The sequence below is a fragment of the Diorhabda carinulata genome, chromosome 3 (genome assembly GCF_026250575.1).
Source record: "Diorhabda carinulata isolate Delta chromosome 3, icDioCari1.1, whole genome shotgun sequence".
In the NCBI taxonomy this organism is placed as follows: domain Eukaryota; kingdom Metazoa; phylum Arthropoda; class Insecta; order Coleoptera; family Chrysomelidae; genus Diorhabda; species Diorhabda carinulata.
In genome coordinates, this window is record NC_079462.1 from 3,219,002 (window position 1) to 3,240,459 (window position 21,458).

The following is a 21,458-nucleotide window of genomic DNA, read 5'->3' on the forward strand; positions in this document are numbered from 1 at the left end:
ACTAGCTGCAAACTAATCTTGTTTAACAAAATTTTTTGAAGCACGATTAAGATTTTCGTCCACAAGAACCTATTATATAGGCCCATGGTACCCCACTTGACGTTACCAAAGGCCGATGTCCTTTGAGAAGCCGACGAATTATGAGCATTGTCCAAATGTTTGGTCCGCGTTCGTGGTGACGTTGTCTGCAGTTTCTTCCTCCTCCAGCCATCAGCCGCATTCCTAATCGTCCGTTATGCCTTTAGTATGAAGATGGCTACTTTTGTTAAATTTTGCGCCTGTTTTAGCTGTGCAGATGTTTGGTAAGAGAGCAAGAAGTCTCCAGGTGTTTTCATCCATCTCTGCAGACACCTTGGAAGTAGACTGTTGAGAAATTAGTAGCAAGACTTTTGACTACACCAAGAATGGGCACTGTGTTCATCGGTGGATTTGCCGATTTCAGTCTAGGGAGAGAGTCATCTCAATCTTTGACTGAGCACCCAAACGAACTTTATCTTGTAAGACTTTCTTGCACTCCACCACTAGTCTATATTACACTATCGCGCGTCCATATACTTCGATTTGGATGGCGGTAGCACGTTCCCCAAGGATTGAATGTATATTTTTTTAATCATTTTTAATAGTTAGATCTCCAGCGCTTTCATTATCATCAATATTTCGTCTCTTTTTCTTCAAACGTTTTCTCAGAAGATGAAGACCTGACGCCACTGCAGGTTACAAAAAGTGAAAAGGCTCCAAAGAAGGCAAATACATTATAGACATTTTTATTTTATTTTGGAATGATCAATGGAGATAATGAATAAAGAAAAACGAAATGTATTTAACTATACTACTTTATTTCAGTCGCAGTAATAAATTATTTCTAATTACAATAAATGACATCGTTAACAATAGAAATTGGAATTTGCACACATACCTAATTGTGAAATAAACAAATTATAATCTTAATAATAAATTATACGGAAAACGCTATGGCAAAATACAAGAGAAGGTATATAAATATGCATTAAAACAAAATAAAATTGGTTACAAATACAGACTCTTATCAATTTTAATAATATTGATCATTTGATCAAATAATTTTATTCTAATCGTCATGTTGTGTCGAAATTCCACGAATTGAAAATAAAGATGGAGGCTGAACATTTAGAAAACACGTTAATGAAGAAGAAGAACTTATAGAGGACGAAAATTCCATTGTAGATACAAGAATTATCATGTGTACCTCACCAAAAAAAATAAAAGAAAACGTAAATCATAAGAAAGCATTTGGGTTTGATCTTATCACAAAATTTGGATAACTTTGAAGGGGGTTAGGGGGTAAACGAAGCTTGGTCGATGAAAAACAAGCTTGGATAAAAATTTTTCGAAATTACACCCAAGACATTGATTTGAAAAACTTTGTCACAATAGAACTTAAACTTTCGACTTCAGTACCGGTAGCAAATTTATATGAGCCGGTCCTGTTAATATTTCTAAAATTGTAAGTGAATTTGAACATGGTAAATTGATAATGAGGCATCAAGGTGGCAAAAAAATATGATAACGTTGAAAAAAGGAATAAATTGATGCTGGATTATATTCGAGGCTCGTTGGAATCAAAAATAAAATTTTGAGAACAGTTTAAGTGGATTCCGTGACGAAATTTTGTAATTTACTGCATAAAACCATTATAAAGAAGTATTATAATGAGTTTTATAACAAAAAGTTTACTTGGAAATGAAATAAACACGAGGTAAAAAAAGAAATAGTCTGAAGTGTTTTTTTTTCACATAAATAAGAGAATTATGATTTTGAAGATTGAAATATAGTCGAAATGTAGGTTACAAAAAGTGAAAATGCTCCAAAGAAGGCAAAGACATCATAATTTGCACTTGGATTGATTAATAATCGATAATTTTCTACAGGGCTGGCTCCAAAATGAATCCTTGTTTCCTAACCTTAAAATTTATCTTACAAGTCAATGTGTATGAGCCGGTCCTATTAGTTTTCATAAAATTATGAGTGCATTTAAACGTCGTAAATTGATAATGAGGCATCAAGGTGGCAAAAAAAATATGATAACGTTGAAAAAAGGAATAAATTGATGCTGGATTATATTCGAGGCTCGTTGGAATCAAAAATAAAATTTTTAAAACGGTTTAAGTGGATTCCAAGTCGAAATTTTGTAATTTACGGCATAAAACCATTATAAAGAAGTGTCATAATGAGTTTTATAACAAAACGTTTACTTGGAAATGAAATAAACACGAGGTAAAAAAAGAAATAGTCTGAAGTGTTTTTTTTTTCACATAAATAAGAGAATTATGATTTTGAAGATTGAAATATAGTCGAAATGTAGGTTACAAAAAGTGAAAATGCTCCAAAGAAGGCAAAGACATCATAATTTGCACTTGGATTGATTAATAATCGATAATTTTCTACAGGGCTGGCTCCAAAATGAATCCTTGTTTCCTAACCTTAAAATTTATCTTACAAGTAAATGTGTATGAGCCGGTCCTATTAGTTTTTATAAAATTATGAGTGCATTTAAACGTCGTAAATTGATAATGAGGCATCAAGGTGGCAAAAAAAATATGATAACGTTGAAAAAAGGAATAAATTGATGCTGGATTATATTCGAGGCTCGTTGGAATCAAAAATAAAATTTTTAAAACGGTTTAAGTGGATTCCAAGTCGAAATTTTGTAATTTACTGCATAAAACCATTATAAAGAAGTGTCATAATGAGTTTTATAACAAAACATTTACTTGGAAATGAAATAAACACGAGGTAAAAAAAGAAATAGTCTGAAGTGTTTTTTTTTTCACATAAATAAGAGAATTATGATTTTGAAGATTGAAATATAGTCGAAATGTAGGTTACAAAAAGTGAAAATGCTCCAAAGAAGGCAAAGACATCATAATTTGCACTTGGATTGATTAATAATCGATAATTTTCTACAGGGCTGGCTCCAAAATGAATCCTTGTTTCCTAACCTTAAAATTTATCTTACAAGTAAATGTGTATGAGCCGGTCCTATTAGTTTTTATAAAATTATGAGTGCATTTAAACGTCGTAAATTGATAATGAGGCATCAAGGTGGCAAAAAAAATATGATAACGTTGAAAAAAGGAATAAATTGATGCTGGATTATATTCGAGGCTCGTTGGAATCAAAAATAAAATTTTTAAAACGGTTTAAGTGGATTCCAAGTCGAAATTTTGTAATTTACTGCATAAAACCATTATAAAGAAGTGTCATAATGAGTTTTATAACAAAACATTTACTTGGAAATGAAATAAACACGAGGTAAAAAAAGAAATAGTCTGAAGTGTTTTTTTTTCACATAAATAAGAGAATTATGATTTTGAAGATTGAAATATAGTCGAAATGTAGGTTACAAAAAGTGAAAATGCTCCAAAGAAGGCAAAGACATTATAATTTGCACTTTGATTGATTAACAATCGATAATTTTCTACGGGGCTGGCTCCAAAATGAATCCTTGTTTCCTAACCTTAAAATTTATCTTACAAGTAAATGTGTATGAGCCGGTCCTATTAGTTTTTATAAAATTATGAGTGCATTTAAACGTCGTAAATTGATAATGAGGCATCAAGGTGGCAAAAAAAATATGATAACGTTGAAAAAAGGAATAAATTGATGCTGGATTATATTCGAGGCTCGTTGGAATCAAAAATAAAATTTTTAAAACGGTTTAAGTGGATTCCAAGTCGAAATTTTGTAATTTACTGCATAAAACCATTATAAAGAAGTGTCATAATGAGTTTTATAACAAAACATTTACTTGGAAATGAAATAAACACGAGGTAAAAAAAGAAATAGTCTGAAGTGTTTTTTTTTTCACATAAATAAGAGAATTATGATTTTGAAGATTGAAATATAGTCGAAATGTAGGTTACAAAAAGTGAAAATGCTCCAAAGAAGGCAAATACATTATAATTTGCACTTTGATTGATTAACAATCGATAATTTTCTACAGGGCTGGCTCCAAAATGAATCTTTGTTTCCCAACCTTAAAATTTATCTTACAACTTTATTTCGGTGTTAAAGAAGAAAATTATTATTCCGATCAGTCAAAAAATATTTGAAAGAAATGTATTGATTTGAAAAAGGGCATCAACTTCATTACCTAACACCTAGCAAAGTTAACGAATGTCTAGCAAACCCTCGCTCTAAGCTTATTACCAAAAGATGTCCCCAAGCGGCATCAAATTTATACCGATTCGATTACATCCTATTTTAATAACCCAAATAAACAATTTAGACGAATTTAAGTAACCAAATCGGGAAGTTTCAAAGCTAAATATTGTTTATGTAACCTCTGTTTACAAAATTCGTAAAATTCTATTTCTTTCGTGAAGTTTTTCCTGACCATATTTTTCACCTCTTCACTAACCGGTGGTTTAAAGTTGTTCTTGTTGATAGGATTATATCTACTGATCTCATCTGAAAAAATAATAAATATTTACAATTTCGTGTTTCAAATATTAATTTTAATACTTACTCCAATATAAATCTGAAGCTCCTTCAAAAAATCTCGGTATATAACGTTCGAAAACAGTCAAAGTTGTATTTAAATCTTCTAGAACGCCTACGACTGCGTAATTTTGTTCCACGGCACGTTTCGCTCTTTCCAACGCTCCCTGTGTATTAAACGGTAAACATTCAGGATGATGACCACAGAAAAACATCGATTGGCGTCTGTGATCTCCAATACCTTCTCTAATCTCGCCTCTTAAATATTTGCATTCTCGATCTCCGGATAAAACACATTCTTCGAAATCCTGAAAAATATTAATAAACAAACTGATTTTGTTTATTGTTTGATAATTACTTTTTTTAACCATTTTGGATCGGGTAACGGTATATCTGGGAAAGCGATTTTTCTTTCCACGTAATACCACGGTGCTCGAACATAATAATACCAAGAAATCACTCGTTCAACTGGATCTCTCACTAAATTTATGTATATTGGCTCCGGTAAACCAAAACTGAAACAAAAAATCAAATATTTGATTTAATTAAAATGTAATTTGATCAAATTTTATTCAACTACCATACCCCAAATATTCTTTTCATATACCCTGTATTATACCGAAACGAATAAATCAGAAAATATTTTTTTTTACTCTAACCTCTGTGCCCTACAGTTTTGACTCGATTAGAAATATTTTTGAGCGTTCAAACCCGTTTTATAATGGAAATTTTGAGGTTAGAAAAAAATTGAATCCTTTTTTGTGGTTACAGAATGTTGTACTCCACATTTTTGTTCCGGCAGTTTTCAAGTTATCTGCAATTCAAAATGTTTTTGAGTACATGAACCCATTTTACGGTGAAAATTTTGAGGTTATAAAAAAATGCTTGGAAACCAATCTGTAGAGAATTTTGTGCCGTACAATTTTTTGCTCCAGCTCTTTTTTTAATACTTTATTTAAATAAAAACTCTTACTTTGAAACATTAGTGAAACAAACATGTTTGATATATACAGCAGGAGGATCGTAACTAGAAATTAACGCGGCCAAAATTGCTTGATCTTCCGGAGAAAGTCTGATAGTTTCTACTCTTTGAACCATATCCTGATGAAACCCGAAATCGTTGCGGATGCTAAGTCTTCTCATGAGTTCCATTAACGTTTGAGATCCTACTTTTGGCACACGATTAAAAAAAATAAGGTCTACTTCGGCTTTTCGAGTGTTGTTTAGTAGAGCTGGTTGTAAAGTTGACATCTAAAAAAGATTAAAAGTGTAACAAAAAAGTATTGAGTAATTACTTTATTGCCATTACCTGTCCAGTGCTTTCTAATAATTTCATTGTTGCTTTAACTCCCGTTGGTTCTGCTGGGCCACTATCCCCTGTAAATAAATTTTATAATTAATCATTAATTTATTAATTCAATAAGAATGTAATACATATTTGAATTTTAAATGAGACGTTGTATATTGTGTTGCCTATCTATTAGTCGCAAATAACGAATTCAAATATTCGTCCTTATTTAGCAATAATAATTATATTTATATTATATTATATTTAGCAATTATAATTTTTAAAGAAACGAAATAATTGTTATTTGGAAATTGTCGCATAATATTAGAAAATACTAATAGCGTTAATATCAAATATGGTGTTCGTTAAAAAATACCTTACAAACTTTTCAAAATTGACATTGTTGACAGATATTTGAATTTTAGTAGGATGTGGTTGATCAGTAAATTTAGTAACGTAACGGTAACGGAAGAAAGTGTAGATAGAAAGAACTGGCATCAAATTTAATTTATACAGGTGCAATTTTCTTCGAATTAAGCTTCTATAATAATTATTAATACAATAATTGAAATATTATTTTATAGGTACGTACTAACAACCAGATTTAATTTTGTTGTTCATATTATAAAAATATAAAAACATTTTATCCAAAATGATATTTGCATACGAATTAACCTATTCAAATTTTATATTTAAAGACTTTGTAGAATTAACAAATTAAAGTATAGCATGATCTAATACAACTTACATTAGCAGTGAAAAGTTTTAATTCATTTACTATAAATATGACAGTATTAAGATACTTTTTGTAGCATACAAAAACTGTAAATTTTCAAAACATTTTTTTTAAACATTCCATTTAATAATTGATAACATATAATCAAACAAAAACACATTTTAGTTTTCCACTAAATTTCACGTTGTTCTATTATTAAGTTTTGCATATTAGTTTTTGATACAAGAAAAATATATTTTTAAACTGTATAGTTGTCTTTTTGAGATCTCGATTTATATATAAATGCAAAAAGACAAATGTTTAACTAGTCAAGGTATTGAAATCCATATATTGATATAGGAATTAGTACAAACTCATATTTTCATAAATATTCGTCTTATAAGTACAAAGTATGTTTGAGTGAGGTTATAGATTGAAAATACTACTTCTTAGCCTTATTTAAATAAGAATCTTGTTAATACAATGCATGTTAAGAAAAATTTAATTATTTTACTAAAGTTTAACTATATTCTTATAGCGATATGTAGGTTCTTGTTAAAAGTTTAAATCTTCTGCTTTTATTACAGAAATAAAAACAATAATACATTTTATACATATTTTCCATTACTTTGAAACTATAATTCTCGTAAATGAGTTAGTATATATTTTTTGCTTCGTGTAAAACATAATTTGGTTGAATATCATGTAAATTTAGTATAAATTTTCGAAACAACTTAATTATGGTCAGTTGTGATTGAAATTGAGATTTTAGCTTTTAAGTTTGATAAAATGGCCGACAATACATCTGTAAGAGTTGCTGTAAGGGTAAGACCATTGGTTGAAAGTGAAAAATCGAAAGGATGTAGAGACGTTTTAGACGTGATAGAAGAAAACGAGCAGATTGTTATCAAAACTTTAGATAAGGATAAAGCGTATACATTTAATTATGTTCTATCAACTTTCTCGACACAACAGGCGTTATATAATAGATGCGTTCAGCCCCTATTGGGAAATTTATTTAAGGTATTCATAATACTATCCAAGCTTTTCTTTTTTTTCTATCTTTTTATTGTCATTAATTTGAATTACAGTAAAAGCTCTTTATTCGCGGGGTATATGTTCTGTAAAAAAAATACAGACACCATGAATGTGGAATGGTAATTTATACAGGGGATTTATATAGGGGATATGTTCCTAGGTGATTAATTACGAATTATCTTCAAACTTAGGCAATGGTTTGAAGAGTTTTATATATTTTCTTGCCTGGCTGATATTTGGAAGTGGCATTAGCAATTTGCCTCTTAAAAATAACACTTCGTTCCATAGAAGGATCAATTTCCAGAAAAAAATCACAAATCATAAACCTTCACTTAGATTGTTCAGTAAATAGAAAGGCCTTCCTAGAAACTAGTTCTAAAAACAAATAGCCCCTGTATACATAAAAACATATAGAAAAACAATATCATACGATTTCCGAGAACCGGCGTGCTTAGACTTTTCCATCATAACGGAACATGACAGGCTTCACGATCCACGTCCTAAACGAGTTCGTAACAATACTTTAAAAATAGTTTTAATAAGATTTACTTGTTTATTAGTTCAATTGACGTCGCAGTTTCAAAGGATATAGGGTTGGATACCTATTGCATTCCTTTTTATTAATATATATGTTACGATTAGATCCGTCACATTTTTTTCATCCACGAATAAGGATCATTTACTGTACATCCTTCCTGGGACCTCCCGCATGTGACCTTCCACTCATCCTTACAAACTTTTTTTCTTGTTTGTTACCATCCCCCAAAATGAAATACTCACATTTTTAGGGATATAATTTAACAATTTTGGCATATGGACAAACTGGTTCAGGTAAAACACATACGATGGGCACGGCTTATATGGGCGAAGGCGACATGGGTGTGATACCGAGAGCTATCACTGAAATATTCGATTTTATAAAAGATAATTTTTCATTCGATTTCATCGTTACAGTTTCTTTTATGGAACTGTATCAGGAAATTCTGTACGACTTGCTCAGCGATAAACCAAGGGAACAATGTACCCTAGAGATCAGAGAAGACGTTACTAAAGGTATAAAACGACACGGCGACGTGCGTCGATGATTATTTTATCAATTTCAGGAATCCACATTCCAAATTTAACTGAAATTGAAGTAAATTCAGTAAAAGCAATATTCGATGCTTTGCAAAAAGGTACTTCTAGACGAGCGACGAGTTCGACGGCTATGAACGCTCATAGCTCGAGGAGTCATGCAATACTCACCGTAAATATTGCTATGAATAGTAAAGAAAACGGGTCAGTACTTATAATAACTTTAAAAATTTATTTTTTATATTTTGAATGGTTTTTAGTAATGAAAATAAACAAGCCAAGTTGCATTTAGTGGATTTAGCAGGAAGCGAAAGGCCCAAAAAGACAGGGGCTGTAGGTAACACGTTCAAGGAAGGTGTCACCATAAATAAAGGACTATTCGTATTAGGAAACGTTATAAGCGCTTTGGGGGATGAAAAAGGACAACACGGTTTCATCCCTTATAGGGATAGCAATTTGACGCGATTGCTTAAAGGTACGATTAATTCGTTGATGAAAATATAGAAAATTAATTTCGATTTTTAGATTCTTTGGGAGGTAATAGTATAACTTTAATGATCGCTTGTGTGAGTCCGGCGGATTATAATTTGGAGGAGACGATATCGACATTGAGATACGCGGATCGGGCTAAAAAAATTAAAAATAAACCAATAGTTAATCAAGATCCGAAAGCGGCTGAAATTAATTCCCTTAAAAAGACGATACAACAGTTGAGATTGCAGATTGTGGGTCAAGGTTAGTAAAAATATACTACCGATTAAAAGTTTTCAGACAAGCTTTTTGTTTATTTTGTTATTGAAATATGACGGAGATGCCATCACTCATTTTGAAAAAACTGGTTCAAATCAGGACAGAAAACACAGTGTTAGACCTAGGGTAACTTCTAAAGCAATCTTTTGGGTTAAGGTTACGGGTTTAGTGCCTCAAAATCCTTCTTTTGAGGTGAATTACCCCTCGTTTTCTATTTTTTTTTTATAGTTTATCCTTTGTCTTGGCTGCTTTTGTTATTATTTTCTATTCCTTTCGGTTCCAGCATTTTGACCTCCAGTTCTCTTATGTCTTCCTCTATTTTGTTTCTCCAAGTCTTTCTTAGCCTGTCTCTTCTCTTTGGCCACAATGGGGTCATTGCATTATTCTTTCTGTTGGTTTTCTTTTCATTATATGCCCAGCCCAGTTTAGTCTTTGTGATTTTATATGTCACTATATTTTCCTTCCACAGCTCTTTATCTATTTATTTGCTCTCCTTTCTCTCTTCTTTGTCTTGTTAGGACCTGTTATAGTTCTCATTATCTGTTTCTTGGTTCTTTTTATTTTTTCTTCATCTATTTTGCTGATTACTGTTGTTTCCGTCGCATATGTGATTATGTACTAGTCTTATTAGGGTCTTGTACATTTTTTTTTGCTTGAATAGGTTTTTGTTTCTTCCATCTTTAAGTAATTTCTATTATTTTCATTCATACCATTGATAAGCCCTAATGGGTATTAAAATCGAAAATATTTTAGTAAACAATCAATAATTAATTTATAATTATATACAACAATTAAAAGTAAATTATTTGTCATAAAGATATGATTGTTCACAATGCACTTTAATAAATTTTGAACTTCCTGTATTTATTATGATATAGTATGTAAATAATTTTCGTGAATGATTTACTTAATTGGAATTTAACTATTCCACCTAATTAACTCCAATATTTAATTATATGCGTTTCAAAACTAATTAAACAGAACCGTATTAAGTAGAATTGTCTAAAATGTACAGAAAGAAAAATATGTTTTTAGTAGTATTTCATTTTTAAGAATTTATGAATTAGTGAAGTTTCGAATTTGATAATACACTTTAAATGACTTGTTTATTCAAAATTCAATTTTTTTTAACTAAAAAGTTTCACTCAATTGATTGAATAGAATGATTTGCATCAGAAAAGTTGAAAATATTTTTGTTTCAATAAGAAATCTTCAAGCTTCACTTTATCTAACACTTTTCACCTTTATTTCACTCTATATCATTTAAACTTGTATTTGATTTGAAATATTTTCATTGGGCTTACTTTATGACTGTATTTTATTGAGAATTTTCACTTCCGCTTTTACCTGATTCTCCCAAATGGAAAACAATTTCACATGTCAAGTTTTTCCGGTACTCTCACATTCCAAATTTATGTTCACTCACAAGTTCTATTGATTACAAATATATTCGAATCGCTAATTACAAAATAAAAAAAATTTATATTTTTTCCACCCCAAATTTTTAGAAATTTGTTATTTTCTTCATATTGAATGTCTACATTATAGACTGTTATTTCACCGAATATATTTTATTTAACAAAAAATTCGTAGTTTTAATAATAAAAATCCTATTTAATAATTATAATTGAGTTGAAAATATTAAGATGTAAAATTCTTAAAACGTCCGATGAAATAATTTAAATTCATATCAATTATTTCTGACTCCGTCCCTGTCACTTTATTCTTGGCTCGCTCTCCCGTGGCATTTCTTCATCAAACAAACGAGAAAAATGGATATTACGTTTATTAGAATAAATTATTTCTGAATCCGTCCCTGTCTATTGATGCCACGCTCTTCCGTAGTGTCGGAAATGCACATTGCGGTGTTTCTTGTTTTATAAACTTATATGAATTATTTCTGACTCCGTCCCTGATCGACATCACCAGCGCAACAACCTTACAGCTTTTTTTCAACGACCATCTTTGTAGCATCTGCAGAGACCCGTCTTTCCATCTTAGCCTTATTCTTCCTCTGCCTGTACTGCCCATTTAGATTGTTTTTATTTTGTCTCTGTTTTCTAATCATCTGTATAAGTTGTGTCAACATCTCCGGACGTTGTTTTTTTGGACAGCCCCGTATATTTTACTTAATATCTTTCCAATCCATATATTAAAACTTTACGTTTAACGTCTTATAGATTTTGATCTTTGTACTTCTTGAGAGACACGTTTTACTAAGTCCGAAATAACATTGAATTTTTTATTTTTGCAGTATTCTTTTGTGGTATTGTTAATGCACATTAATAGTATTTCTCCATCAATTGAATCAGAAAAATTGATAATTTTATATATTTAAATAAATTATGTCTGACTCCGTCCCTGTCGCATTATCTTCGCGCGCTCTTTTCGTTGAAATTCAAAATATAAACTAAACCAGTGTTGTGAATGCACGTGCGTTTGGTTGGCGTCCGTTATTTTTTTTTTCAAAAATTACAATTAAAATTGTATAAAGATGTTGTCTAGAGGAAAAAAAATTATCAGTTTGGTGCTAAAAGATTTCCATTGTGTAGAATCAAACGATATTAACGGTAAATTTGGATTACATACAAATCCTAACCTCAATAAATCACATTCAGACATATCAAATAATTCCGGTGAGTCTTTCATTTCGATTTAATAATATTGAAATAATTTTATTATTCCAAAAAAAATTAAAAATAAAAACAAAACTAAATATCGTTTTTACTTTAATTAAAATAATGTATCAGCTATTTTTTTTCAACTGAATATTACGATTTCCCATTTATTTTTAACGACATTGTATTATTTCATTCAATTTTTGAATAATGTTTACAAAAAAATGTAAAATTAATTTTTTTTATTTGAATTTTGATTATTTTTGTAACTATACTTCGAATTAATATAAATTTTATTTCAACGAAATTCTTCATTCTAAATTCAGTTGAAATGTCGACTGGAAAGTATTTAAAAATGCTACTTATCCTTATGTACGAGGTCTGCTCAAAAAATATGAAGAATTATTTCATAATAACAAAATATTAAAGTAATTTATTGCGTAGAGGAAAAAAATTACTACTTTAGTGCTATATTGTATGGAATCAAATGATATTGACGGTAAATTTGGATTACATACAAATCGTAACCTCAATAAATCAGATTCAGGTATACCAAATAATTCTGGTGAGTTTTTCATTTCGATTTAATAATATTGAAATCATTTTTGTAACTATACTTCACATTATTATCAATTTTATTTCAACGAATAAGTGCCAAAATGTCGATTGGAAAGTATTAAAAAATGCTACTTATCCTTATGTACGAGGTGTATTAAAAAAAATGAAAAATTATTTTATAAACAAAGTATTAAAGTAATTTATAATAATTTCTGTTATTGCGATCTGTAGATTTAATTGTTATCTAAATATTTTGGTCAGAATCTATCCAATATGTTGATGAATGACAAAAATTAAGGTAAATTGAGTTTTGAGGGATCTTTTTCGAAGTAATTTCACTTTTTTTGTACAATACAGTTGAATATATACAATGAGGCGTTTGTTTCAATTCAAAATGTTGTACTATAGTCGATTTTGATTTTTTATGTTGTTAGGAGGTCCGGTTATTTGTCCTTCAGAAATAGAAGCACTCAAACGAGAAAATGTCGAATTAAAATGTAAAAAGAGAGATCTGAGTAGTCAACTTACAGCTGCCCTTTTCGATAACACCAATTTACACGAAAAAATAATAATTCTTCAAAATGCCAATGAACTGTTAAATGGAAAGCTATTAGAACTGAAGGATCAATACGAAGCAACGTTAAATAATTATAGTACAGGACTGGAAACTAATAATATGCAATTATTGAAAGAAAATTTTAAAAAACTACAATCGATTAAAAAACAATTTACAGAAATTAGTAATGATCAAATGAAAACTGAAGATGAAATTGCGTAAGTTATTCTTTGATTTAGGAGATGTATAGGACATTTTTTTAAATTTATTTTTAGGACCCACGATCACAACAAACATAGTATAAAAGATTCGTCTGAAAATGAGAAAGAAGAATCCGAAGATATGGAAGAAAAACAAGAATCGCATACCAACAGGCAACTCGATTTGAAAGGTCAATTATCCGAAATTGAAAAGCAACTTAACCTCAAAGAGAGTCTCGCTAAACAGTACATAAACAGTAATCAGTACGTTGTAGATTATCAGGTAAATTATCTCATCGATATTTTTATCAATAATTACGTTAATTAATTTTTTTTTTTTGTTATTTTTACAGGCCATGGCTGAAAACGAATCCAAAATTAACCAACTTGAAAAAGAAAAAGAGGAATTGTTACAAGTACTGAAAAATATTGGAAATTCAGGAAAAATATCCGAACAACGAAGAAAAAGAGTACAAGAATTGGAACAACAGATCGTGGAATTAAAGAAAAAAGTACTCTACTAATAATTAAATAATTTTTTTTCTAATTATTCTGATTTGTTTCAGGTACAAGAACAAAATCATCTGATAAAACAAAAAGCCAGAGCCGAAGAAAGGATCAAGAGCTTAAATCAAGAGATAATCCAGATGAAACAGACCAAAGTGAAATTGGTGAAAGCGATGCGGGACGAAGCAGAAAAATTCCGTCAATGGAGGTTACAGAAAGAGAGGGAATGCATCAGATTAAAACAGCAGGATATAAAGAAGGAACACGAAATAGTCAGGATGAAAGTTATGCACACTAAACAACAGAATGTTTTTAAAAGGAGAGTAGAAGAAGCCGAGGCGATTAATAAGAGGTTGAAATTGGCTTTATCTTTGAAACAGCAATCTCAAGAGTCGAGGAATATTGGAAAAGCTGAAAAGATTGAGCCGTGGGTAAGTGGTTGACCTCTGAAACCTATTCTTTCACTATCTTTTGCAATTTTCCTCGAATATTTCTTCAAGTTTTTCCACTTTTTGTCGCATTTCCTTCTTGACTCTTATAGTTTACTCATTTGCCTCTTTCCTCGAATCCTCTTCAAGTTTTTCATTTTGTTGGCTCCATTTCTTTGTTTAGTATAATCCATTACGTTCTTGACCTTGTAGTTCATTTATTTGCCATTTTCCTCTAATCATCTTCAAGTCTTTCCTCTTTTTGGCCCCATTTCTTTGTTTGGTATAATCCATTTTCCAACATTTCTGTCTGATTGATTTCGGGTTTAATTTATTTCAATTTTTGTTTTCAGCTCAAGCAAGAATTTGATTTATGTGTTAATTTCATTGAAGCTGAAACTACATTGAACGTACTTTTAGAAGACCGAGCAACGTTACAGCTTCAATTGGATCAACTTAAAAATAACGGCGATGTTGCAGATTCGTCAGAAATTAAATCCATTGAAGAAGATCTGGAATTGAGGAGCGCTCAAATACAGGATATGCAACAAAAATTGTTAGATACGGATCAAGGTGACTTACAAATAAAAAACAGCGTAAATAATTTAATTGTGATTATTTTTATTTTGTTAGATGTTAAAGCGAAAGCGAGAATAGAAAAATTTCAAACTATGGCCGAAGCTAAGTACGGTATCAAATTTTTGTTTGCCAAAACTGCTGAAGTTGTCAAAGAGAAAGTATGTACTAATATGAAACTCACCGAAGTACAAGAATTATATAATGAGGTAATTAAATTCAATTTATTTACAGGTTTAAAAAAATATTGCAATTTAACCAATTACAGTGCTTATTGTACCTAAAAACTTAACCCAAAACTCATTAAAAAGAAGTTTGGATACTGTTGTTAGATGTGAATAGGCATTTCACCAAAAAAACCAAACCTAAAGAACAAGAATCTCCAAGGAAGAGTGATCAGGACGACAAAATCGTCGCCTAAGTTTATTATTTCCAATAATTGTTCATCGACAAAGACAGTAACAATTCAATTCAATTCAAATATCGCATTTTATTTGAATCACTGGTGCTTATCATGCCTATAGTGCAAAGAAATGAAAATTATCTGCAGCTAATTTAGTTTAGAGAGACCCCATTGGTGTTCTTCTGGAAGCTAGAGTATTTTTAAATAGAAGTGTGTACACTATGGTCAGATTTTTCCAGAAATGGCATTACGAAGGCCAAATACAAACTTTCAAAGGTATAGGACGAGTGAGCAGAACCATAAAAACCCAGGACCATCAGCTAAAGTTAAAATCTCCAAGAGTTGCTCATAGATGAAGACAATGGTTCACAGAAGACTTCTTATAATGATACCTCAATTGGTGTTACCTCTAGCTCTGGAACATAAAAAAATCGGCTTTAGTGGTGTTAAGAACGTCTAGTGTAGAATAATCTTAAGTGATAAATCTCTGTTAGATGTAGATACAAATATGATGATGTTCAGAGGGTGAGAAGAAGACAAGGCAGACGTCTTATCTACAATTTTTTTTCACATTGTTGATATTATGGTATTGAATGCCATTATGACTCAAGGAATATTGGAACTTCATCTGATTCATTACAACAGGATAATTCAAAATCCAACGTTACAAACAGACAGACCTTTGACCCTATTTCCATCAGACCCAAATTGATCTCCTACTTTGATTTTGAAGAAACCATTGATTGGTCTGTGGTTGAACATGTATGAGACAAACGGTTAAGACTTAAACAGCATCCTCTTTAAATTCTGGTAGTTCATCAACTTGTGGTAGAATGAGATGCATGATGTATGTCAAGTTTTACAGGAATAAAATAATTTTTATTGGGTTACTGAGTTCATAGTTTCAAATGGATAAATTGTATTTGGATGTTTCGTTATTTTAGGCTGTGGAAAAATTGAAGATATGCGAGAAAAATCACGTCCATCGAGATGATGGAAGTGGAGATTGGGCTGGTAAGTCATTTCAATAGTTTGGACGCCAATTTTTTTATATTTTTCTTACATTGTTAAGAGTATTTTTTCAAAAATGTAGTCGCAATTCGTTATAAATTGACCAAAAAGCCAAAAATATATACAGGGTATGAGTCAAAATGTATATCTGTAACTATCTGTAATATTTTTTTTTGAAAATTTGTTTCTCTATGATTTTATTAGTTAATACAAAAAAAATATTTTGGTAATTCTGTGTGAATAACACTCGAAACTTTCTAAAACTATGAAAATTGTTTAGAAAAATTCAAGGGGTGGTTAAGTATAATGTGCTATACCCTGTATATTAAAATATCTAATAAATTGGAGAAAAATGAAAAAACTCATTATATTTGCAGTGAAAGAACACGAATGGTTGAAACAATTACAAAAACTGAAAGAAGAAAACAAACAGCTGTCAGAAAAACTTCAATATGTAGGAGTAAGTCAAATTATTTTTGAATTTGAAATTATTTAAATAAATTTTATTACAGGAAATATCAACGACCGCCCCTCCGACGCCCGTTTTGAAAGAAAAAGATCCTCTGGAAGGCACATTTATTATCAACAGAAAAGTAAGTATTTAATTTTTTTTGGGTTTGTTATAATTTTTTTGTATATTTTTTAATATATTTTAGGACATTGTGAAGCCTGTTGTGATAGTAGATCAATTGGAAGTAAGTTGATGTTGTATTTTAATTCCTTTTTATATATATTTTATATGAATTACAGAGTTCATTGGAAGAAGACATAGATAGTGTCGAAAATGACCCCGATTGGAGAAAAACCCCTCTCGGAAAGAGAGTTATAGAAGAAAAACGAAAATTAAATCGAACAGCCATCAGTAAGTAACTAGATTTGGTATTTCTCATATGGTTTGCATGATTTTCATACTGAACCGTCACACCGTCTATAATTGTTGATATCGGTATTAATTTGACAGAAGTTATTTCAAAAATTGTTTACCTTTTTTAATTTTGATTATCTTTTAACTTTCCCTTTGTATTTTTCAGATTTCAAAGATAATCAACCGGTAAAAAGACAATCGGACGGTTCTTGTACTTGCAAAACGATATGCAAGTCACGGTGCGGTTGCAGGAAAATGGGCAAGAACTGTACCTCGACATGCAAATGTAATGAAGATGTGTGCGAAAACAGAGAAAAGGTTATTAACATTATAATTATTCTAGTAACTATATAATTTAACTAACTTGATAATATTGTACTATGCAGAAGGGATTTTTAAATATTCTATTCTAACTAAATTGGTTTTAACATAAAAGAAACTTTTTTGTTTATTCATCGAGTTTTAAATTTTCTTTTTTTTAATTTTGACGTTTTTTGTGCTGCTTCTGAACTGTTCTTTCAAGAATATCTTCAAAGGATCCTCAAATAAAGTCTTGGACATTTAGGAATCCTCCAGAATATACGATAATTTAACTAAGTTGGTGATATTGTAATATATAAGAGGGATTTTTATTTATTTACAAACTTTAATGGGTATTAATATATTTTGAAAAGCTACAGTTGTCCCCTTGTATCAATAATAATTCAAGAGTTTTGTCTCTAAGAAACTTATGCCTTATTACGGGTATGTAATGAGGGCTACAGAGATTGAATTTGAGCGGTGATTTAGAGGAAAGTCTCTGAAATGTTATGTCAAACAACCCTAATCTAAGTAAAAAGAGTTGCAACTACATGGAAACGATTTATATCTAAACTTGAGAGCAATAACAAATTTTGTCAACTGTATCTCACTCATCAGATGTGTCAACTCGTAGCCATAAAGACCAGACGTTTGGAAAACTGCATATGCAATTTTCAGTGCATATTTCTGACGTCAAACATACTAATATACAGATGTATCAGTTGTGAATTTGTAGATTTTTACCTAAAAGAGGTTCAGGTCAACCCAGTTGTCTTTCTAGACAATCCGGATTGTGAGTTTCCACAATAAACGTTGATCCAATCATAATAATCATTTTAACAAGTTTATTTGATATTTCTTTTATAAAGTCGAACATGAAGTGGTATATGATTATTAAAAAATTGAAATACATTTCTTACCATCGTCCGTTATCCACAATTTCATTCAAGGACATCACTGAAGCTAATTTTGATTGGAAACTTGAATTTATAGGGTTCAAATCAACACAAAACTGATTATTTCAAGTCACATTAACACTCTAATGGTTAGTTGAACATACAGAAGTGACGAGACAATGGAATCGTTATTGATGGGATTTAAAAAAATATAGTGATACATGTGCTAAAAACCCTGTATAACTTTCTTACCGATCGATTTTTTTTTGATAAACCGTCTTATGGTTTCTTCTTTTACAGGATACTCTATCTTCATTTAAAGAATCAGATGACGAATTCAAAAAACCAAGGTGAGTCCTTCTACTTTTTCAACATTTATTCGAATTGTTTTTTCATGAAAAAGTTATTTTATTCGAGTATTTAGTAGTATATATTGTTTGCTTAGATGAAAAAATATTTATACTGATTGTAGAAAAAATTAATTGAGTGAACGTTCTTAAAAATTATCTTATTAACATATTTCTTGGGTTTCCACAGGCGTTTGACGAATATTTTAAATCTGTTCAAGCGCATTTCAAAATCTAACGCCAGATCAATAAATAGTCAAGATAGTATCGAACCGTGGTATCTTCAAGATCCCTCAAGTCCATAACCATTTCCCTGAGATAATAATTATAACTTTTATGTTATATAAAAGGTATGATCAAAACCAAAAATAAATAAAATCACACTTGCAACAGATAAAATAGCAAAACAATGTATACTATTAAGTTATTTTTGTTTAACAACTACCCCTATGGTTATAAGTCACACAGGACATTGAATTATATTCATGGACATCTACTTGGACTTGCAACTTCTTTTAACTACCTAAAAATGGTGGGATATCTAATTAAATCCACATTAAGTGCTTATAATGTAATCTTCAGATATATTTTCAGATTTTATATGCATTTCTGATACTTGGTTGGTTGGATTTGAACTCGAATCCAATCTATAGGAAAGAAAATAATCTTCTCGGATTCGGAAATCTTTTAATCTGCTTTTGGGGGTTGTATACTGTACCGAAGGTCAATAACCAAGGTCTGATGAGGATGAACTAGGATTCATGCAGTGTCTTTATGTATCAGAATTTAACTTTGGAAGGCTTTTTGATCTTGTGTATCTATTATCTTATTATCTGAAATAATAAAATTGCTAAACTCTTTCAGGTTATGTTTTGTATTTAGGTTCAAATTTTTTTACATTTCAGAACCTAAGAAAAGTTTTTTAACTTGTCTTCCCAGTATCTTAGTGAAAAATTGAAGTTGATAAACTCAAAGCTATAAAACGCTCTCGAGTCATGTTTTGCTTTTAGATTCAGAATTATTTTATTCATTAAGACCTGGTACCTATTAGTTCTAAAGTTGTTTTCTTATTATTTCTTGATACGTGGATTACCAACTACCCTTTTGAATGGTTTTTTCATTTATTATTTTTCCACTGTTTCTATTTATAATGCTTAACCTATAAACGATTTACAAGTCTTTCGTGTTTCATCTTACTACTACCACTATATGACATAGATTCTTTATTTCTGTTATTTTTAACTTTTTTTGTTTTCTTCTTTTACGTTCTTTATCTCATCATCAGGTTCCCTTAAACACTAATGAAAATACGATTTCATTTATTGTTTTTTTTCGTTTTTAAGAAGCTATTTGGAATTAAAACTAGCAGGCAGTAAATTAGAAATCAGTCGCAGTAATCGCAAACTGTATACGTCTATCAAAAAACGTATATGGTTCAAATCATGAAGGTTCGGAAGGAGAATTAGTCGAAAGATTAATTTTTAAAGTTGATTTTCTTTTACAGCGTTAATGAAAATGAAATACTACCCAACAAAAGGCAGAAGAAGACTAAAAACCTGTTTTCTATAGATATTTAAAAAGTGGACGCTGGCCGTTAATTTTTAATTTTAGTACTTTATTTATTTTTTCTTTTTTATGTATATATATAGACTGACATATTTTGTATAATTTTTTTAAAGTTAATGTACAAACATTTCTGGTGAAATTATTTTTACTAAAGATTTTTTAATTTGTTGAAACTATATTGAAGATTTTATATTGTTACGGACGTGTGCTAGAGCTGGTCCTGCCTAGATGTATTGAAATTCTAAAATTCGACGAAGGCGCGCGCGACATTTTAGAATTTCAATACATCTAGGCAGGCCCGGCTCTAGGGCGGAGATACGTTCGTAACAGTATAGTTTGATTTATGGGGGTCAATATTAAAAATTTTGGTCCTATTGACATTGAATGTGGTTCTTTTAATTTAAGACAAATAGAAAATTGGTTACGGATCTCGATTAAATTGGATTTATACTACTACACTAAGAAAAATTGTATTTTTGTCTTTATTTAATTTTATTACATAGTGTATTGTATTGAATAAAATTCACTGTGATATAATGTACATTTTTATATAACTTAAGCAGCAAATGAAGATACTTATTTTTTATATTTTGTTTTATTTTAACCACAATTTCCAAAAATTGAATTTATACCTATAAAATGTTTATTGGAGATTATTGTAACTTTATCAAAATGGGCAAATTGATTTAATTTTTGCAATAAATTGAATTATCTAGATTAGGTTTCCTTAAAAATTTAGTATGTTATTTTCAAACACCCACCATATAATCCCGACGTAGTACCGAGTGATTTTCCTCTTTTACCTAAACTAAAGCAGTGGCTTTGAGCGGCGCTTTCAAACTGGCGTAAAGCACAAAGAAACTGTCAAAAATATTCTGTACTGTACCTTATTTAAGATAATAAATTTTTTTTTGTATATTCTCCCGTGTTTTCTTTACACTCCTTCGGCGGTATTACCCACTTGAAAGAAAATCGTCAAAAGAATCTTGCAGTGTTGCAGTCATAATTTTTTAACAAAAAATTTTTTGAAGGTTTCTCCGAATGTTTAAACAATGATGCTGGTGAAAAATGTTGAAGTTTTTATGGATTTTTATTAATACCTAACGTGTTAATAACCTCACTTTTACAAGTTTACTATGATTGAAATTGCTATAATATTATACAGAGTGTTTCAAAATATGGTGATCTCGTTTCTTTGATAGATAGGAAACTAGTATAATAAATTTTAACTTTCTTTGACCTTTTCAAACCCCAATTAATTTTGAAGCTTTCTCAAGCTATTT

General features: G+C 30.2%; 2 protein-coding genes across 8 annotated transcripts in view; one reads left to right on the plus strand and one right to left on the minus strand.

The window, feature by feature from the left end:
* Positions 1-815: 815 nt before the first annotated feature.
* The window catches only part of LOC130891695 (heparan sulfate 2-O-sulfotransferase pipe), a 60,357-nt gene continuing 39,714 nt past the window's right edge, over positions 816-21,458 (minus strand). For all 4 annotated transcript variants that reach the window (XM_057796576.1, XM_057796577.1, XM_057796578.1 and 1 more), the window contains exons 3-7: positions 5,789-5,856; positions 5,453-5,730; positions 4,838-4,994; positions 4,508-4,787; positions 816-4,449 (exon numbers count right to left, since the gene is read on the minus strand). In XM_057796576.1, the coding sequence (XP_057652559.1) occupies positions 4,274-4,449; positions 4,508-4,787; positions 4,838-4,994; positions 5,453-5,730; positions 5,789-5,856 (959 nt within the window). In that variant the 3' untranslated portion in view covers positions 816-4,273. The remainder of the gene's footprint in view (positions 4,450-4,507; positions 4,788-4,837; positions 4,995-5,452; positions 5,731-5,788; positions 5,857-21,458) is intronic.
* Positions 6,167-20,761, plus strand: LOC130891693 (chromosome-associated kinesin KIF4). 4 transcript variants are annotated; one of them, XM_057796570.1, is made up of 21 exons: positions 6,216-6,351; positions 7,255-7,505; positions 8,309-8,573; positions 8,624-8,798; positions 8,855-9,069; positions 9,120-9,329; positions 12,955-13,294; positions 13,352-13,559; positions 13,630-13,788; positions 13,843-14,214; positions 14,565-14,784; positions 14,845-14,996; positions 16,135-16,204; positions 16,579-16,655; positions 16,714-16,794; positions 16,858-16,896; positions 16,952-17,063; positions 17,233-17,384; positions 18,563-18,612; positions 19,953-20,057; positions 20,114-20,150. In XM_057796570.1, exons 2-20 carry the CDS (start codon positions 7,272-7,274, stop codon positions 20,053-20,055), a joined length of 3,234 nt encoding a protein of 1,077 aa, XP_057652553.1. In that variant the 5' UTR covers positions 6,216-6,351; positions 7,255-7,271; the 3' UTR covers positions 20,056-20,057; positions 20,114-20,150. The 4 variants fall into 4 exon arrangements, with proteins under 4 accessions (XP_057652555.1, XP_057652553.1, XP_057652552.1 ...); XM_057796569.1 differs by having other exon boundaries at positions 6,217-6,351; positions 16,579-16,661; positions 20,114-20,152; XM_057796572.1 differs by lacking the exon at positions 19,953-20,057 and having other exon boundaries at positions 6,167-6,351; positions 16,579-16,661; positions 20,114-20,761.